Genomic DNA, 20,765 nt, shown 5'->3' with positions numbered 1-20,765 from the left:
AATCGTGTCACCAGGCCTGGCTGGTGTTCAAATGCTGCACGGTCACACCGACGAATGTGAGTGTGTGAGAAGGGCTCGGTACTGTCGGCGTGGTTCCGGCTGGATTCGTTTTGCAGGCTGTTTGGGAGCACTTAAACCGGGCGCAGAGCCTACTCTGAAGAATGTGCAGTTTTCAGGAGGGCGGAGACAAGCCTGCTTTCCATCCACAGCGAGGGACAGCGGCGTCCGTACGCAGCCGTACTGCGCGCTGCTGCTGCTGCTGTGGAGGCTGCATAATTAAGTTTACAACAGGAGACAGCGCGGATCTCTCTCGCTTCTTCTGGGCCACAATGGGTGAATGTTTTTCGGTCTCACAGCACGGCAGGCATTTCCCCCCGATCTGCCGAACTAACCGGAGTCGTCCGTGGTAAAGTGAGTGGCACAAGGACTCGAACAAGTGACCCACCTAACATAGTTCTAAGTGCGGCTGTTTTAGAGAGGCGCAACACTGGAACCGGGAGGAACCGCCTGGAGGTGGAGGGGGTGGCTGCACTGATCCTATACCAGTCCTGCACGCGATGTTAAAGAGCAACTACCGTTGCGGTTTCACCTCGGGGTGGCTACGAGAAGTGGACTGTCCGGTTTGTTTTCCCCATCTGCTCCCAGCTTGCGTGGAACAAAGTGTGCTCTCTGTCACATAAGCCGCGCAGTGAGGTAGATCCAGGAGGACTGGCAGCGTCGGTTTCCATTTGTCTCTCTCTCTCTTAAAAAAAAAAAAGAGTTCAGCTTCTCCAGAAATCATGAGGACCACCGAGGAGACGGAGGGCTTTGACGGCGAGGCCTCCAACACTTCCATGATCTCCGGGGCCAGCAGTCCCTACCAGCCCACCACCGAGCCCGTCCATTCGCGGAACGTTTTTGGGGGGATAGTGTGCGACATGGAGTACCTCAAGTCATACTTGGGGATTTTAAAGGTGGTTGAAGTGGTAAGTCAAAGCATGGCGACATCGTTGCAGTAATACTCAGAGATGTCCAGCCTTCCTGTAAGTGGCCAAGCTGTGACGCACCGTTGGTGCATAACTTCTACTGATCAGCAACTAACATGTGGAGGAAAACTCAACTTCCAGGGGGCAAAACACGATAAAGTGCAGCTATAGTTAAACTCGCTGTATGCTAAGCATTAATACCTTACTTATTATTTATGTGCAATAATAACCCCGAGGTTTCATTCTAAAGTTAGCCACACCGGTCCTGGCTTAACCTTCACTGCATCCCTACTAGAGGTCACTTCAACAGTATGCCCACCCCATGACTAGTGAATGTATAGAGGCGAGCTTGTTTTTGAATGGATAATGGCTCCTACATAATAGGGTACTATTCCAGAGGGATTTATAGTGTTTAATAATGTCTGCCATTTGCCACTTGCACTCCTTGAACGTCTTGATAACTTTTAGTTACCACTTGCATATTTGCAAGTAGTTCCATTTTTTCACTGTGTGGCTGTTTGCTGCTCCAGACCACTTAAACACGTGTGCAAATACGGCTGTACTCGGTGAGGCACCTGGGAAAACCTGTATGTGTTACCCATTCAGTTGCTGTTGAGGATAAAAAGTGTTATCACCATTTCTTTTCACGCTGTAGTCAGTGGAAAACACATTTCTGATGGAATTTTTGAATCAGTTCACCCAAACCAGATGTCTGAACTGGGATAAGAGGCAACAACAAAGCACAATGAAAGGGTCCCAAAGATCTGATAACTCACCAGAGGAGGAAACATCTATCAAACTGGGACCATTTCTCTTCTTCCTCTGCCAAGAAAAATTCACTACGGGGCTACACTCATACACATGTTGGAGTGTATCCCCAACAACACGGAGGAGAACAATGTATGTGGGAGGCAGTTTCTCTGCAATACTTTAAAAACTTATGCAGAAAAAGTTTTAAGGTTGTTTTTTTTTTAGCTTGTGGGTGGCTGAGTGTCCCAGTGGTCTGAGAGAAGCTCACAGTCTGTTGCACACCTGTGATGTTTACCTGTATGTGGGAAGGAAGGCTAGGAATCCTTCTGTCATCAGCGTGGGAGAAGTTTGGAGCAGGCGGTAACTTAAAAGTATTAGATTTATAATCTTCACGCATTTCATAGCAAACCGGAAATGTTTGAGTATTGCCTTAGACTTTGCTGGTTAATTAATTTCTTTTGGTTTTTTTACTTTTAGCCACAGAGCCACATCCTCTGCCCAGACATAAGACACCATAAAATTACATTCTCCACCTGTGCAAACATCCAGGTGCTTGGTTTTGTGGTTTCAATGTAATTGCATATATATATATATATATATATATATATATATATATATATATATATATATATATATATATATATATATATATATATATATATATATATATATATATATATATATATATATATATATATATATATATATATATATATATGATTCTGCTCCTGCAAAGTGAAAAATGCTATGTATGTTTTTTGGGAGGTGTGCCTGTAGATTACCTGAATAGCAGTTTCTTTCTCATTTAACAATTTAAGCCAAACTCCTTATGTCTTAAGTTTTGTCTAAACACAAGCATCTGTGCAAAGACTTTGCCCTAAAAATAATTCTACATTTGTTTACAAAAATATCTGTGATACTTCAAAGTCTCATTTTGCTCTATTCCAGAAAAAGTACTTAGTTGTGATACCCCAAAATAGGCCAAGTCATGAATAGCGCATAAATAACTCATTAAAAAAATCAGTTGAGGTATTTGAAGTAGAATCTGTATTACAGGCATTGTGGGTACAAGAGAACAAGCGTCATCTCATATCTATTAATAATCTTCAGTTTGTACTTTAGACTTCAGAAGCGTGGGAGTACTTTTGCAGTTTCAGATAGCCACATTTCTCCTCTGTGAACAAGGAGAGGACCAGTCAAAGTCATCCAAGTTTATATTCAGTGCCTTAGAGGAGGCCTTGAGAGAAGAGGCCTTTAAAGGCATCCTGCCAAGCATTAATGGCTTCATCGGCTTTCATTTTTACTGCTCTCTCCTCTAATTGTTTCACTCTGTGCCAGCCAAGGAGCAGTGATGATCTTTCAGAGCTGGAAAAACAAGCAAAACAATGTGGAGGAGATGCACTGCAAAAGGGCATCATGTAGCAAATGGCAGCAGTCTACTGTCAGCAGTACACTCGATGCTCCAGTTTATGGTTGGGACGTCTGTATCGACTAGGTATTTATTCGTTATCTGCCATCTGTTTATTGGCAAGTAAGAATAGATTTGCTGACGGCAGCCTTTATCTGTTATGTCCAATCAACCTAAAGGGCTTTATAAGTGGAATCCTGTTTTATAAATTTGTTTGACTGTGTTAAACAGTTGAATAAATGGCTGAAAGACACTAAAGTAGTTGGGTTTAATCCCCTCAAACCTTCCTTTTTTCATACGTCCTTTTTTTCACAAATATGCATTTGCCAAAGCTTTAAGGGGGCCAGTCACCTGTCATATCTTGGGTGAATTGATACATGTGATGCTGCTGCTGTTGGCCCTGCACTGAGCAGTACAAACTCTCAGTGGCAGGTAACCTGATCGAGGTGCGCCCATCCTGACAGCAGGTTTGTCTTTGTCTCTTTGTGACCGGGTCAACAAAGTCCAGCTGATATTCACATCATGCACGTCGACATAGTGACAGGAATTTGATACCTTGTTGGGCCTTATAGTACACCTATCAATCACACTGTTTCCCAGCAAGGCTCATGCCTTCATGATAAATAACAGCTTTTCTGTTATGGTGTGTATCCTGCCCTTTTTTTAAAGTAATATTCTAACAAGTGGAGGTTAAATATTAAGGAGAGGTGTTCTTTCTCCAAATCTTGTGTAATGAAGTTACCATATGCTCCCAAATGTCAGCACACGCTTAACCGAGAGAGACGCCATGTGCTTTACTCTCGTGTGGTTGAAACACGACTTATTTGGATCTTGCAGGATGGCATAAAGACAACAGGAATGTTGTGCAGGCACGAGGGGAGACATGTATGCTGTTGCATATGTGCAGCAACACACTTTTCCTCTGGGGTGAAATTTAACCAGCATTCAGGGTAAATTTTCCATCTCATACCTGACTGTGAGCTCCTGCTAAAGCACATTCAATCTTTTGGGTCGTTTTTAAGGTGTTTTTTTTGCATGAAGTAGTACAGTGTGGAAGTCCTGCACATAGTGTTGCAAAGTTTCAACAATAAAGCCTCCCATTCTCCTCCTTTAATTATCTGTTCACAACAGATGGCATATAAGAAGGGGATCGGCATCCAAGATGTCCTTAAGGCAACTAATAATGTGCTAAATCCCTGAGATAAGGACTTGTTTGCATGTAGGAGAAAGAAGGGAAAGAAAGCTGACACATTTGTTCCTGCACATACGATGCGTGATGAATAGACTGAACAAGAGAGAAGGTTGACGTATAATCAATACTTACAAAATTATCCAGTGTGGTGCTTGCAATTCTCCGCCTCCTCCCCTGTGACTGCCTGACACCTGCTACACAGGGGCATGGAGGAAGTAATATGCTTTCTTTGAGAGACATTACATCATCTCCCAGTGCAGTGCACTTCATTCCTGTTTGGGTGTGACCCTTTCAGTTGTATTTCAGTCAAAGACAGGCTGCTATCCAGCTACACACTCTAATGAGGCTTCGGCAACTGCACACAATTCAACTGTTGTCCTAACGATAGTCTGCCCAGTCGACTTATTTTCTCTTCCTTTCGGTTTCCTGTGAGGTAATGTCACAGACAGAGATTTAAATGATCAGACTGGAGTTTGACAAACTGTGGAGGGTTTTCCCCTTATGCTTTACCAGTGCCAGTCATCCAACAGCTCTGCTCACTGAACAGGATAAACAGGGTTGAATAAATGATCGTTTTCTGAGATAAAATCTGCTAGACTTGCTCTTTGTTAGTTATGCTAGTGTAGAAACATACATGTTTGAGCATTTAGAAGTTTATTCTTTGCTTCTTTGTAACATAACACCCACCCACCAGGCCGGCCCGTGACACTGAATTAGATAAGCAGTTAAGAGGATGGATGGATGGATGGATGGATGGATGGATGGGTGGATGGGTGGGTGGCCAACAAGGTGTAGGAGTGTAGTGGTAGAGATAGTTCTTTTATTTCAGCTTCATCTCACTGATTAACCAACACTTATCTACAATCGAGAGTCCAAGAAACTGGCTGTGTCAGAAGGGAGGGTAGATTGTCCGCTAATCGCGTGTTCGGTAGTTTGACCCTCTGCTCCTCCAGCCCACATGGGGGAAGATACTGAATCCGAATTGACCCCATATTGCACTTGGTGTGGGATAGTCGAGAATAAAATGCTGTCTAAATGAATGAAGTTCTTTGAATGCTCAGTATCCTACATGCACATATTTACCATGGACCTTACTTAATTAGTCCCACAAGTTAGCTAAGCTCTAGCTTTGTGCTACAAGCGCCGTGCATGTCAGGTTAGATGACGGTTCTAAAGTTTAAATGGTCTTTGCATTAGCAGGATACTGGAGTAGACTCCCTGTGACCCTGCGATGGATAAGCAGTTAAAATAAAATGGATGGCTGTTTAAATTAATGTGCCTGAACTGACTGGGTGTGCCAGCACAAGCACAATGTGGGTAAATTTATTAAATGTTGTGGGATTTAATAAGCTATTCATGTGACCCGCACAACACTGTGAAGCTGCAATTGTGACTCAGAGATTACAGTACTTTGCAAAAGTCTTGAGCAATCCCTCCTTCTTTTATATTTTGCCAGCAAAATGGGAAATAGATGCAGTGATTTCTAGAAGCACGTGAAAACATACGTGGAAGTACAGGTATATAAGGAGAAAAAGAGTTGGTGCAATTCTAATGAGCTTGAAAGTCAATATTTGGTATGACCACCTTTATTGTATCCTGATATATTTTTACTGCATTAGATGAGTGTGTTTGTTCACTGTCAAGCTGGAAAATTAGGCCATTCCCAATGAGACATTTTCAAGATGATATTGCATGGTGAATGAAAATCTGATGGTGCTTTTCTGCGTTCATTCGTCCATCAGTTTTTAAAGATCTTTTAAAAGTTTTTAAACATCTTTTAGATCTTTTTAAAGATCTAAAATCCAACCCCAAACCACGATAGAGCCTCCACTGTGTCTTACAGATGGCTGCAGACACTCACTGTTGTACCCCTTTTCTGACCCGTGCACTCGCACTCACCACTTTATAAGACCGGATGTTCAGGTCAGATCCTGTTTGATTTGGCTTTCCTCAGCCTTTCCTACCTGCGTCCCTTCTTTAAGAATGGCTTTTTGACACTCATCCTTCCCCAGACTGGGACAGGGGCATCTCTCAGGTCGCGTGTCAGGTCTCTGTTGGATTTTTTCTGTTGTGTGTTTCCTAAGGATGTAACGTTCAGATACTAATATGGATACTGATACACTCCACATCATACTGAGATGCTGAGAGATACCAAATTGACAGGCTATCACAAAGGTGGCTAAAAATACAATTTAAAATAGGTTCTTTGCTAAGTGGTCTGTTATGTGCAGACACAGCACTGGTTCATCAGCTGGAGTAGGTAAACAAACAAACAACAACAACAAAATTCCTCCAAAAATGGAAATCCCAAGAGCCTGGCTCCTTGGAAGAAAAATAAATACGAGTTAGCTCAATACTCGTATAAACTACTGTACATGATGTTATTTTGACAAATGTTTTGTTTTAATGTAAAATGTAGTTAAAGGACAAATATCTGCTGTTAAAGTGATCATTTTTCTTTTGCAACAGAAGACACAGAGACAGTTGAGTAGCTAAAATAAGCCAGAGCCAAAGAAAAGGGGATGCTGTTTGCGCTTAAACTGCATAGATTTGTTAGTAATGACAAGTAGTGAAATAAAAAAAATACCTGCCTCAAACTTGACCCAGTTTCCTCAGTAACTTTCTTTGAAAAGCAAAAAATGATCTTACCTTTCAAGCTTTGCTACTTGAGCGCAGCTCCTTGTTTAATGTTTTAACAACTTGGACAAAAAGCCATTCCTGCATGGAATATTACAATAATCCGAAATCATCTTAACAGAAACTGTTTAGCACGAAAGTTAGTATTTATTTTTCCATGTTCAAATATGGGCTTTGTGATTCACAACCAACCCGCATACAGTAAATGAAGCACAGATCCTGCAAGCCATTGTGCTTCTTAGATCTTTTATGAATAGGTCTTATTTGCTAAAACACAGATGCAAACAGTAGGCGATGGCTCTTATTATATCTCAATACATCAAAATTCATTTTTGCTTCAATGATGGAAAACCATCCAGGCCAAGAGGCAGTAAAGCAGCACCAACTAACGATACTCAGCTATGCCGCTGCGCTTTGCTGCTGGGTTGATGCTTGCAAGCTGATGTTTTATCAGCTCAAAGGATATCTTCCAAGTAACACTGAGGAGTGGGAAGCTGTTCCTTGGCAAAGTTTTGTTTTTTTTTGAGTGCATTTTGTTGAGCGTGGATGAGATGACTGTGTGTGAATTATTAGTCAAACAGATTGTGTTCGATCTGTAAATTGCATATGTCTGATATGTGATTGCTGTTGTTTTGCATTAAATGACCTTGAGTGAAGTTTCACTAACATTGCGTAGACTTTCAGGGGTAACATTTGTAAATGAAAGAGAAAGGAAAACTGGAGTCTCTTATCACATCCTTCACGTCTGCTCATGCAAAACTGGCCTTTGCAGTTTGCATAAAATTAGAAAACTGATTCTTAGCTACTTCAGGTCGGTATTATGTTGCATTTTCATGGTTTTGCTATGCCTCTTGGTTTTGGACTGCTCCTAGGCAGTTGGCAATCTGTGTGTGGTTTTGTTGGGGTCTAGATGGCAGAAGAACACCTAAGTAGCAGAATTCTTCCCATACTGTGGTTTGTTGATGGCTGTTGGCTGGAAGCGGGCATCTTCACAAACTGCCAGGAGCAGAACTCATGGGATCACAGACTCTGGTCTATTCATAGGACAATCGCTTTATGAACTGGAAAGTTTGACATTTCAATCCCATAATCTTACAGAAATAACTTACAGTATTCTTTATGCTTATATTCAATATACTGACTAGGCATGTATATATTTTAAGTTTTTATATACTTTGTATTTAATGTGCTGGCGTATCATTTGTTAACTGGCGTCGCTGGTAAGACTCACTGTCAGATTTGTCCAAGCTTCAGAAATGAAGGTCAGACATATTTTGTCAAAGGTCTGACACAGTTATTCAGAAAAGAGACTGAATAATGAACTCCATTCTAGGATAATGAATGCAGACTGCTCATGCTGACCTAGTTTTTAGTTTTTAGAGATGATTCACTAATCAGCCAGTGAATTATCTAACCTGTTGTTGGCATAATATACTCAATATATCCCTGCACTATTAGCACCACACTCATGCTTCCTGGACAGTGTGACTGTACCTGGCTGCAGGATTTTTTTCAGAGTGGTAAATGTGATATAGTAGCACTCAAAGTGCTTGAGACTACATTTAAACATAAATTTGTGCAGTGCTTTATCATATATGAGCACTTTATCTACCTGTCATCCATAGCCAAATTTAGAACCAGCAGTTGTCTTTGGCGTGCAGAAACGATGGATTATAAAGTGAAGTCTTAACATATAAATGCTGGTATTTTGGTAAAGAACTTGCAAATTACACATAAACCCCAGCTGTGCTTTGAATTAGAAGCTTTCTTGCAATAAGGTGACAATGCTAACCAAAGCACCTCCTTGCTGCACATAATAAGATAAAATGTGCAATCAGTGTACCAGTTATAAGTAAAGACGGCGTAGTCCTGTGCAGTACTGTAAAGGAGTTTGTCTATGGCCTGAATACTGAACTTCTAGCTTTGGGATTGTGTCCATATCGCTTGTCGGGGGAATTTTCTCCCATCGTTACAGTTCTTGTTTGGATCCAGTTTGAATCAATACAGTATTTGGATTCCCCAGTTAACAATGCAGAGGTCATCAGCATGACTGTGGCTGTGGTGAACGGATGTTGATAGACCCTGACCACCCTCTGCACCAGCTAAAGACCTCCTCTAACATCTGGTTCAGCTTTGCTGCCACAAGGACATATACAGAAAATCTTTACCATCTCACACCACGATACCTGCATTTCTCTGTTAGATGTCTCTTATTAAGCTCATTTGAACACTGCACTTTTTCAGTTTTCTGTTAAGTTTTTCCATTCTTTATCTTTCCAGGCTATTTGATTTTGTGATATTGTATTTATTTTATTGAGATAAGCTGTTCCCAACCTGTGGAATAAACAAAGTGTATCTTATTTGTATCTTATTTTAACTCTTGTCTCTCCTGTCGTCTTCCCTCTCACTTCAGGTCCTTTCACTCATCGGCTTCATCTGCATAGAAACTATCATGATGTGTTCCCCCTGTGGAGGGGTCTACTTCTTTGAGTTTGTCAGCTGCAGTGCTCTTGTGGTGACAGGAGTCCTCCTCCTGATCTTCTGCCTCAACATCCACACCAAGGTGCCCCACGTAAACTGGAGCCTCACGGTACGTCCACACTACAGAGTGTTAACATAGCTCATGTACACTAATGTACTGCTGAACCTCTAAATAAAGAACAGGATGACTAATGTTAATGCAGTTTATGATGATACTTGGATTGCCGTTGAGGAGAGATAATTCCTCAGGAGATACAGATGAATAGTACAGCATTTAGATAAATTCACTATGAAATTTCATCTTCATGCACGCATTACAGCCGGCATCGGCATCCGGTTTTAAAGTTCTAATCTCACACATGAACCCCCTTACTCTCCAGATATGGAAAGATGTTATGTCTGTTCACTATCTACAATCGGTTGTCATGTCCTTGTGGCTGATAGCAGAGTCAAAACACTCCTCAGCATCAGAGGTCATCGTACTCCTGAAGACTCCCCTGAGGCTTGTGCATTTTCAGGCCTTCCCAAATATAGAAGTTAATCCTGAAAAAAATCAATTTAAAATCAGGCAACATGACATTTTAGAAGAGTAGGGTTTAAATTTGCCCTCTGAAACCTTACTGGTTTACACAGCAGTAATTTTGCATTATTCTCGTCATATTTAGCGACAGTCTGGCTTATAATTTAATGCTTAGCTGCATGTGTAAATCTATCGATATGCTCACCTTATGATAATAATGCAGTGGTCCAGGTAAAGGTTTACATGGCATTAAATTTATAAGCTTTGGGTTTTTACTCTTCTTGAGACCAGTGACCAGTACAGTTATTAATTTTATCTACATTAGCAGCAGTAAAGACTCCCTGTACGTTTTTTTTTTTTTAGCTCTATTTAAGGAGCTGTTATCATTTTAAGAGGCTTGTTAGCATTTAACTCAGTTTAGCTGTTAAGCAGCAGTAAAATACAGCGAGGCTGGCATGGCTTGATGTGTCTCTTGTTATTATGTTTACTTTCACTAGAACCTGACAGATATATGATTCACCGATACTGATATTTGTTTTTAAAAGTCTGATATAGCAGCTGATATTTCTTTCTTTCAGACACAGAACACAAACATTTCTTAAAAGTTGTTAAGTGCAGTCTTTACTACAATGATATGGCAGTGTGGGTTAAAAATGATCCTGTTTTATTATAACGACAAGTCGTGGATTACTGGTTTAGATGCTAGGATCAGACGGTTGTTGTGCTTCTGGTAATCCAAACATGACTTGCTGAGTTCCCTCTGGTGGACAAACTACAACAACAGTAACACTCACACCATTGTTGGAGGGTGTTTCTCCCATCTCTACTTTTTTAATTAGAAATGTTATTTAGAAATGCACATTCCAGTATATTGGTAAATAGTGGGTATCAGCTGATTTACTCAGCCTGCTCAACCAATAAATGATAATAAAAACTATACAGAGCAAATCATACTATTAAAACAAGATTCGTTTTTAAACAGGATTCTTGTGTAATCTTAGTAAGGACTCACAAATAGATACACATAGCAAATATTAGTGAAATCTGTTTCTGTTTTGTTTCCTAAGAGAAAAAAATATCAGCTGATAAATCACATTTTTTTGCTTGACTGAAAATAAACATGCATAATAATAAAAATACACAAACGCATGGTGGCTGTCTGCCATCAATATCAGTTTAAATAACCTTACATCAGTCAGGCTCTACCAATAGCTGATATCAGGAAGGTTAGCTAATATCAGCCAGGTTAGCTAATATCAGCCAGGTTAGCTAATATCAGCCAGGTTAGCTAATATTAGCCAGGCAGTGATTTTCCTTTTTGCCTTTTTTTTATCTTCTTCTTTTTTTTGCCTGTCCCGTTTAGTTCTTTTGCCATCAGAATTGTTGTCTAAAGCCAAAGAAAGATGCCCAACGGATTTACTTTTTTTTTTTATCTTCTTGATGATTGTTCTGTTTTAGCATTTATGCAAGGAGATTTAAGCTTATTATTTAAACAAAGCATTTAAACTTAGTTTCTTTCTAAAGTAAGAAATTGAAACAAGCTTTACTTGAACTTCTGTTTGTTGAATATTGTTCTGTATTTAGCACTAGAATAAAATCTAGCACAAAGTCATTACAGTTTCCATGTTGCTACCAGGATGTGCACTGTCAGCTGTAAGAAAATGAGCTGGTGGGTATTCTCCAGGAGATACTGGCTGCCTCTCACTGTTTGCCTGACAAGCAGTTGGTGGTGAGTTCTGATCTGCAGCCAAGTGTCTTTTACAGACACGTGTAGAAGAAATTTCTTTGACCATACTTCCAGCTTACAGTACATACTGTAGTAAAGATGTGGATGCTAAGCCAGATGTTCAGATCTAACCACAGCTATCAGATTGCTCTACGGTATCCTTAGTACAGTATTCCACCTCAAACATGAAGAGAGGGTGTGCCTTTGGCGTCTGCTTTTGGCAGAGTAACACCGAACGAAAGCGTTTTACAGTCCCATAGAGGCCAGGGCTAATTTAAGAGTGCTGATTTAGGAACTTTTACCAGATACCTGTAACCATTACTGTCCATATAATCCAAAATCCTTCTGTTTGCTCTTTTCAAGACTGCCTGTTCTTTTTCGTCTTAAGCCCGCTGGCGTTTCTCCTGTCACTTCTGCCTGGTTATTATTTTTCCATTTAGGAGATTAATGGTTAAATAATGAAATGTTTAATTAGCATGTACACTGTGTGTTTGTGTGCTTAAGCCTGAGCTCAGGAGTTGGCATTGGGTTCACACAAAGAGGTTGGAGTTTGATGGCCTGTGGTTTGGCACACTGGTGTTGCTGGACTTTATGCTGTTATGCAAAAGAATAAAGGTGAATTTGTCAAATATGAAGGACTTTTTTGGTTAGCAAAATGTTGCAAACAAAGGTTTACCGAACGTGTTACTTTGCAGATTTAACAGTGTTTGCTCTCACTCCAAACTGCTTAGCTGACGAGCCCACGTTCCTTGGACGCACTCCACGGTGTGGGCTCAGCCACACGCTGTTTATGTCTATCGTAGTCAAAGCTGCTCCGGTCACATTGGTCCCCTGGGAATTTTACCACGAGTGAGCATTTCACAGTATTAACCAACTGTTAAACCTTCTGCTGACTTTTCTGTTTCCCAACTACAAACTCTCAGTAGAAGGGTTCTTAATCTAACAATTACGTGCTATACGATCCCATCTCCTCCACTTCCCCCTCTGTGATGACTTTGGCAGCACAGAGGGGGAAACACAGGCCTTGACCCTATTCCCCTTCTTCCAAATGGAAATGAATGCAGTCCTAGGACTCTTTTGTAAAGCTACTCTGTAACTTTAGGTGATTAAATTAAACTCGAGGATTTCGTTTTTGAAGGCAGATAATTCGGTCCATTGTTTTCCTCATTCACAGCCAAATAGCTGTGGGTCATGCTAGGGGGATTCTGGGACAGAAATGAGGCAAAACTAAAGACACAAAGGGAGAGACAGATAATAGTGTTGTTATTCTCTCGTTGGAGGGAGAGCGGCCGTTCGATTGCCCTGCCAGTATTTTCTGGTTGTTTTGTTCTGAGAACAGAGAGTATCTCATCACAGTTAATACATGAATGAAGTAAGTAGTTCAGGGTGGAAGCCCACAACTGGATGCTGAGTTGTTCCACTACAGTAAGCTGTTAAACAGCATTTCCAAACAGCACTGTAGAGACAACAGTCACTTAGAATCCCACTTTATTCTTTTCCTTTCCTGGTAAAATGTTTGCATTCAGGCAATTACCATTATTGCTGGTCAGATAGAGCGCAACTTTCGAGATGGAGACTTTAAATTTTTCATAGGCTGTGAAATTCCATGCTAGTTGTTTACATGCACATTTTTCTATTGGACCTATATGGGAAAATTCAGGAAAGAATATAATCACATGTGTGATTTGTGACTTTTGGGCGAAGGTAAAGCAGAGAGGTTGAGAAACAACTGAACTGACTGTGGGATTGAAGTGGCATCATGAAAACGCGCAAAATCGTTTGTGCACATGAAAGAGCACAATGGAACAGGAATATCTGGTTGGCTGTGTCTCGTTTAACCAGTTTGACAAGCTGGATGGGAGTGCATGAGTAATGCGAGCAGTGTTTGCAGTACGTTGAGTGTGCACCTTTGAAGTGGGTTTAAGATTACGGTCGAAGGTTAAGATCATAACTGTGGTGTTCATTGACTTTCCCAGTTAACATGTAGAGATATGGTTCTGTATTTATGTTACTGATTAAACCACGAGATCAGTGGCACATTATCTCACTTTTTATGCCCTGCTGAGGTATGTGCATGCACATATGTGTAAGTCTGCGACCAGCTAGCCTTTTTGACTTTGCTATTGTATGGTCCATGCGTGTCATATGAGAGACCATGTCTGCAATGATTATAATCACGCCTCTGATCATGAGGGCCGTGCCCCAGCCACGCTGAGCCCTTCAATATTAACCCCCTCCCCACAGTTTGGCGTGCCAAGAACAGGAGAGCGGTACTTGAAAAGCAACTGTCTCTTTCACATTACTTCCTATGTGTAAAAACGTGGGGGATGGAGTTAGTTACATGTGTGGACTGAGTGTTTGTTTGAATTGAATGAATGAGGTGCTAGGTGGCTTTTAAAAAAATATGTGCTGTTGGCTTCTTTGCTCTCCTGTGGTTTTTGGATATGGAGCACCAGGATGCAGTCTGGCTGGTTAGAAGAGTGCAAACAAGCTCTGTTTGTTCAGTATACAACATCAGCCACAATGTGCTCAGTCCTTAGACTAATAGGAGGCTACATTGTGCCAGTTTTTTTTTAATTAGTCTTGTGGGGTTTAACTAATGCACATCACTGGCAGCAGCTTTCAGACAGCTCAGTTTTATCTTGAGCTCACATTACATTAGTTTGTTATTTCAGTGGTGTGCTTTGGGGTAACAAACATGTTGTGCTGTGATTTAAAATGTATTTTTGTTGTTTTAAAAGTTATTTAAATGTAAAAGCAAGAGGCAGCTGTAGGATATTTGTTGCCGTGAGTGCTTTAAGTAGATTAAATTGAAGTTTTATGTTAAAACACCAGGAGTGGATATTTTTTATTTGTTATTATAACCCAAGGTTGGTCTAAGAGGAAGGATGTCAAGAGGGAAGTTCAGGAATTCTGCCTTCTTATTACCAAGTCTAGAAATAGCCAAAATAACAAGTATCCTAATGATGTTGTGTAGAAATAAATAGCAGGTACAATTATGGTGAAAGACAGAACACCTTAGATTTTAATTCTAAGGTTTTATCTATCAAGATTACACTGAGTCATTATTTATTAAACAAAAAAACTGAGCCAAATGCAGAAGCAGCATGTAAACAAACTAAAACAAAACGAAACAAAACTAGGCACACCCTTTCCATGGGGATTAAGAGGGTCTATAAAAGCAGTGGTTTTGGCAGTTTGCTGGCCTGGAGCGTTCAGGGGGAAAGAGATCAGCAATGATCTCAGAGAAGCTGCCCAGCAATCTGGAAAGGCCAAATAATCCAACAAATTTAAAGTCCATCATTCACAATGACAAAGATTATTCACAAGTGGTAACAGGTAAGACAGCCGATGGTCTTCCCAGAAGTGGACATCCAGGCAAATTCATCCCAAAGTCAGACTGTGCCATTCTCAGAGAAATTGCAAAAAAAAAGTCAAGACTCAAATGCTGTGGCTGGACCATAAGAGAGCCGTCGCATAAACAAATGCCCACAAACCTCAATGAAATGAAGCAAAGGAGAGCAGGCCAGAATTCTTCCACAACGATGTGAGAGACTGATGAAGTCATGCAGAAAATGATTACTTCAAGTTATTGCTGCTAAAACTGCTTCTACAAGCTACTGAATCATGGCTTGGTTTCTGCTAAATAAGTAATGACATGATGATGTAGTGTGTCATGTGCTGTCATTCAGCTCAGGTTGTATTCAAGACATGGAAAGAAAGAAATATGTCCTGATATGTAAAACCTTAGAACTGATAGGGGGTGTACTTTCTTTTTACCACGACCGTACAATTCTTCCCAACAGGAGGTTAAAAAACAAACAAGAAGACAAGGAGCACCAAAGAATAACTCCAAATGAATCATCAACTACTCTTGGAAAAACAAGGGAGTTTTGGATCAATGGTTTTCTGTCACGAACTTTGAATTCTTGTTATTATTTAACGTTCTGTTGGTTCGCAGGTTGTTCATTGTTGTTTATTCTTGTTTTCCATGTTTCTAAATATCTTGAGTCCTAATTCTTTTCTTTTAGTTTCTGGTTATTTTCATGATTATTCTGTTTCAGGTTTATTTTGTATAGTCTATTCTTTTATTAGTCTTGCCCTTGTGCCTCTCTGTGTCAAATTTGTAGAACTGAGCCTGTCATCTGTCAGTGAGGGGAAAATAGATGGGAAACACAGGAGGAACAAATCAGGATGATGAGACAAGGGAAGTAGAACTCAATGTAAAAGCACAGGTTACAAAAGACTACCAAAAAAAAACAGGAAGTAACTACACAGAGATGACCGACTTGACATAAAGGGCCACAAGGGAAGGATTAACAGAACAAAAAACTAATGCAGAATATGTCTGTGAAGGTTCTCAGTCATCCAGGTCATCGTAGTCTAAGGAGCTTGAAACTCGGGCGAGTTCTCCAAGCATGACATCCCAGTGTACTTTAGGCCCAGCCACACACTCAGACAAAACCTGGTTCATCTCAAAGATAAAACTCCTAAACACAAACTTAACAACTTAGTGTATGATGTACAGTGTAGCGGGAAATGCTCAGATTTAAATTAGATTAGATAGATTAGATGAAACTTTATTAATCCCTCGGGTGGGTTCCTCCGGGAAATTCAGTGAAGAGTGGAGAGACCAAACAGCCACTTCATAAACATATGGCACAACATAGAAGAGCCACCTTGAAGGGACAAGACTCGGCGGTCCATCTGCATCTTAAGGACAAAGGTCACTCTTTTGAGGATGCTAATGTTCACATTTTGGACAGAGAAGACAGATGGTTTGAAAGAGGAGTGAAAGAAGCCATTTATGTCCACTGTGAGCGACCATCTTTGAACAGAGGTGGGGGTTTATGACACCAACTGTCTGTCATCTATAATCCAGTTTTGAGATCCCTTCCCAGATGCCTTAACGCCCACTCACATCCTGGGCCATCTGACCTCAGGAAATCACATGATAGGGTGGAGCTAGGCTTCACAATGGGTTCACCCGAAACCCTGGCTGATTGTGCACTACACCCGTTTTCACACCTTGGCTCATGTGATTAGGTAGAGGATCATCAAGGGGTCTGTTGTCCCTCTTGGGGACTTAAAATCTGGGACTCTCCACCAGTTGCTCTTAGAACTGAAGAAGCTTCTCGGATAAGAGGTGAAACGTCTTCAAGGAAACTTAAAGAAGTCCCGACGCTTTTCTTTCCAAGCTCCTTAGACTAATGCAGAATACTCATGAAAATACTTATAAACTGAAACAAGGAACTAGTACTCAAAAATAAACAGCAATGAAAACCTGAGAACCAACAGAACGCTAAAAAACAACAAGAATTCAAAGTTCGTAACAGAGAAAACCAAAGAGGACCTGTGGAGCCGTAGACCACACGTGAATGCATTCAAATAAATTCAAACAATGGGGAACATACCATGTTAAAATGTACTTTATCAAAATATACATTTACTTCATATGTTATTTTAGTATTGCCCAAAACTGCCAGGTACTGAAAACATCCTGTGTTCAACATTTCATTGTTGTTGATTTAAATCACAGGTGATCCCAGTCTTATATAACATCACTAATTCAGAGCTGTGATCTTTGTTTTTGTCTTCCTGTAGGACCTCGTTAACACAGGTGCCAGCACCCTGTTTTTCTTCTTGTCATCTCTCGTGCTTGCTTGCATCAATCACAACACTGGAGCTGAAATAGCAGCAGTGGTGAGTACTGACTCTTTGAACTTCATCCAGTGGCATCCTGCCTAGATCTATAACAAAGGAAGCATAAACGTGTGTAGATATGGATGCTATTTTTGTGCCTTACTTTACTGCAGCATCACTGACTGATGATGTCCATAGATTTTGTTTCTTACTGACCAGGCTGCTAAATTTCCTACCACTGCACAGTTCTGTATATGTGTTTAATTACACTAATTTATGCACTTGTAGAAGTTTTGATATATCAGACAACCTCATCAGCTTATTGAGCTGTAATCACGTAGCTTTGACATTTGTTGACACGTAAATGGTTCTGCTTCCCGTTTCCACCTGTGTGCAGATTTTTGGCTTCCTGGTGACTGTCGTGTACGGAATAAACACCTTCCTGGCAGTGCGGAAGTGGCGCCGTGGCACTGGGTGTCAGGGGGTGGCTCAGGCCAGCGATTACATTCGGGCACGCACGGCATCGCGTGGCGAGGTGGAGCCACGACCTGAGCTTGCATGAGTGCTGGCAGACAATCAGGAAGACTAAGAGAAAGCCATGCTACCAGCAGCTGACTCTAATGGAAACAGCTCTGCCTTCAGAACAGTATTTCCACTCCAGTGAGACAGCCACCTTCGGCTCACCGCACGCTTTTGACTTCTCATCACAACACTTCAGCTGTGAATGAGGCTCCGTGGCTTTGTTCAGCAGCCGTCCTGGCTGCTCCTGCTGATACATAAACACTTAAGTAGAAAACCCTGGTCACATTTGACGGTGTGCTTTGTAAAACCCTTCATCTACATGTTTTTCTAAAGCATTTTGAAGGACAACTTCCCCTGAAAGGCTACAAAAAGAAAGCCTGACAGCTGTGCACCTACTCTGGCTCCAGTATATGTGTTGACTTTTGAGCATGCTTTGTCTTTCACTGTGAATGAAGTCCAGTAAAACAAGGTCAGCTTTTGTACAGTCTGCTTATGTCATGCCGCTGAAGTCTGTGGTAATAAATGTGATCATGAAATGAAGAAACCAGCGGACCAGCAACAAACCCTAACCTGCAGTCCAACCATGACTTCATTGTTCTTTCTCACAGCTTTTACCTTCTACCTTTGAGCAAGCCTGACATTTAATTTTTTAATTATACATGCGCTCATGAAAGTCTCCTTGTCCTTGTCTTGGCTAATCTTACACATCTTACTTTTACAGATGACTTTTAGCCACTATTGCCATGCTGCATTTGCTGTCAGCATTTATGGAGTAAGTGCAGATTACATTCACTACATTAGTCCACAACACTTAAAATGGGGAAAAAATAACCAGTCCAGTCCAGTTGGTTTGACACAATAACAGGGACATAATTTTCAGCAGAGCTTAAAAAGTTTTCCTTATAGATGTGTGTTAGGTCTACACTGTGAGCCTGGAGGAGGTTATATCAAGCAATGATAAGGTAATCCGTATCTTAATTTTGCACACGTCCAACACTTCAGGTAACACAAATCTTAAAAGTACATCAGTGAGATTAATTTTAAAGCAAACATCAGTAGATGGCGTGGTTGAGACCAATGTCATTAGCCTAGACACTGCTTCTCAGGTACTGACCCTCCTATATTACAAAAAAAAATCACAGGGTGCCTCGACCTAAACACTGTGTTTCCTAATGCCTTTCTAAATATTAGACTTGATGAGTCTGTGGGGTGGAAACATGGTACATTTAGCAAATCTGTGGTTGATTGAAATGTTTGTATATGTATCTACAATGATATTATCCCACATTTCATGTATTATGATATCCCTATCCTTCATTACCCTTATAGCAGCCTCTGCAAAGCCCATCCATCCAATACTGATTTCTCTTTAATATTTTTCAGTTGGTCAGTGCACCTGAAGTAAACAGGAAGTTAAACCTTTGTCTACTTATTTAGCATCTGATCTTCTTTTAATGTACACTACAGTTAAGACCTGAACCTTATTCGGGCAAGTTGACTATGGCCCCCTCTTCTGGTCTTTATATGAAATGTATCTTTTTGTTGCGTCAGTGGATCGGGTGTATAGTCAGATGATTTTACATTAGTGTGTTTATAAGTGAAGGACCAGAAATGTATTTGACTGTGGATTTTTTTTTTAAATTAAGACTAATAAATGCCCTGAAGATGCTTGATTAACCAGGCATTTCTTAGATTTTAAATAACTTATGTTTTAATGTTGTTTCTCTTGGTTTGGTGATTGACATAGACGTATGAGAAGACAATCTTGTTCGTATTTATGTGTGTGTAACTTACTTTGATGGATTTGTTTTTGAGTAATACTATTACCATGTTCACTTAAGAATTTGTACAGCAACAAAATCACGCTATTGCATTATGCTATTTGGTCATATAAACCGACCATATTTGTCAAACGCTTATCAAGCTGCAGCTCTCTCTGTGTACGACTGTGCTGCAATATGTTACGAAATTTGTATTTATGAGAAAGAAAAGGCTTTCTGCTGGTTTGCAGGTCGTGACATAAACGGCAAACAATGATCCGATCACGAAGAAGTGTGGAGACTTCACACTGGTTTATAATGACATTATTGAAATGAAGACAGGTTTTTATTCAAACTTTTTTTTGCAAAAAAAAAATCCAAAACCAAACAAAAACTAAACAAGCAGGCAACATACATCTACACTGGTTTTACAAAGGTACCCGTTTATAAAATGGTACTGTGTGGGGATGTTGTTCGAATGTTTCAAATAAACTGAAGGTTCTCCTACTTCTTGGAAAGAATAAATCATTTAAAACCATTTGGGAATGTTTGAAATGTGCACTTTCACAATGTCTGTACCCGTGTTACCTTTTTAAGCCTGTTTAAAGTTAAGGTTGAGGACAAGGGTGTCAAACATAAGGTCTGGTGGCTGGAATTTGCCCAGCAAAGACCCCAATCAGGCCCGCTGGATGACTTTGGAAAATGTGAAGAAGAACACAGTTTACAGTTTTTCCTACCCATGGCCAGTCACATTACACCAAAGTAATTAAATTACAGATTTCTGTAATTTTACACATTATTTCTTACAATCTAAGCTTGAAGAGTCGTGCTGAACGACTTATTTTATTTAATACAACAGCATTTCTTTACCATGTAGAAAAACTGAGACATAATTTTTAAATTGTTTATGTTTGTGTTGATATTTCAATGAGTGAATCCACAGTTACACTTTTTACACAGAGAAACTGGAATTTCACCGATCCAACCCACATAAGATCAAAGTGAACTCTATGTGGCCCACAATATAAAATGAGTTTGACATTCTTGCTTTTCACAGGGTATAAACGATCTATAACATCATTGCAGACGGGTTCATGGAAATCTTAGCTCTTATTTTGCATAGACCTGCAAGGTCTTTTTCTCATTTTGTTCATTTATTTC

The 20,765-nt window shown here is 40.4% G+C and overlaps 1 protein-coding gene across 1 annotated transcript; it reads left to right on the top strand.

Moving 5' to 3' along the window:
* Nucleotides 1-34: 34 nt before the first annotated feature.
* On the top strand, nt 35-20,142 carry cmtm4 (CKLF-like MARVEL transmembrane domain containing 4). Its single transcript, XM_085455733.1, has 4 exons — nt 35-965; nt 9,366-9,542; nt 17,284-17,382; nt 17,720-20,142. Exons 1-4 carry the CDS (start codon nt 780-782, stop codon nt 17,882-17,884), a joined length of 627 nt encoding a protein of 208 aa, XP_085311859.1. The 5' UTR covers nt 35-779; the 3' UTR covers nt 17,885-20,142.
* Nucleotides 20,143-20,765: the final 623 nt, after the last annotated feature.

Source organism: Copadichromis virginalis, linkage group LG1, assembly GCF_057382275.1.
Source record: "Copadichromis virginalis isolate Kocher_CV1m ecotype Utaka linkage group LG1, C_Virginalis_male_GT1.1, whole genome shotgun sequence".
NCBI classification, from domain to species: domain Eukaryota; kingdom Metazoa; phylum Chordata; class Actinopteri; order Cichliformes; family Cichlidae; genus Copadichromis; species Copadichromis virginalis.
The sequence above is the reverse complement of the archived record's forward strand: the minus strand, read 5'-3'. Positions and strand labels throughout refer to the sequence as shown.

Bases quoted from the DNA above. Each gene is read 5' to 3' on its own strand.
- cmtm4 (XM_085455733.1), top strand. From the start codon at position 780: ATGAGGACCACCGAGGAGACGGAGGGCTTTGACGGCGAGGCCTCCAAC. The intron at 966-9,365 runs GTAAGTCAAAGC...CTCTCACTTCAG, and splicing joins TTTTAAAGGTGGTTGAAGTG to GTCCTTTCACTCATCGGCTT. The intron at 17,383-17,719 runs GTGAGTACTGAC...ACCTGTGTGCAG, and splicing joins GAGCTGAAATAGCAGCAGTG to ATTTTTGGCTTCCTGGTGAC.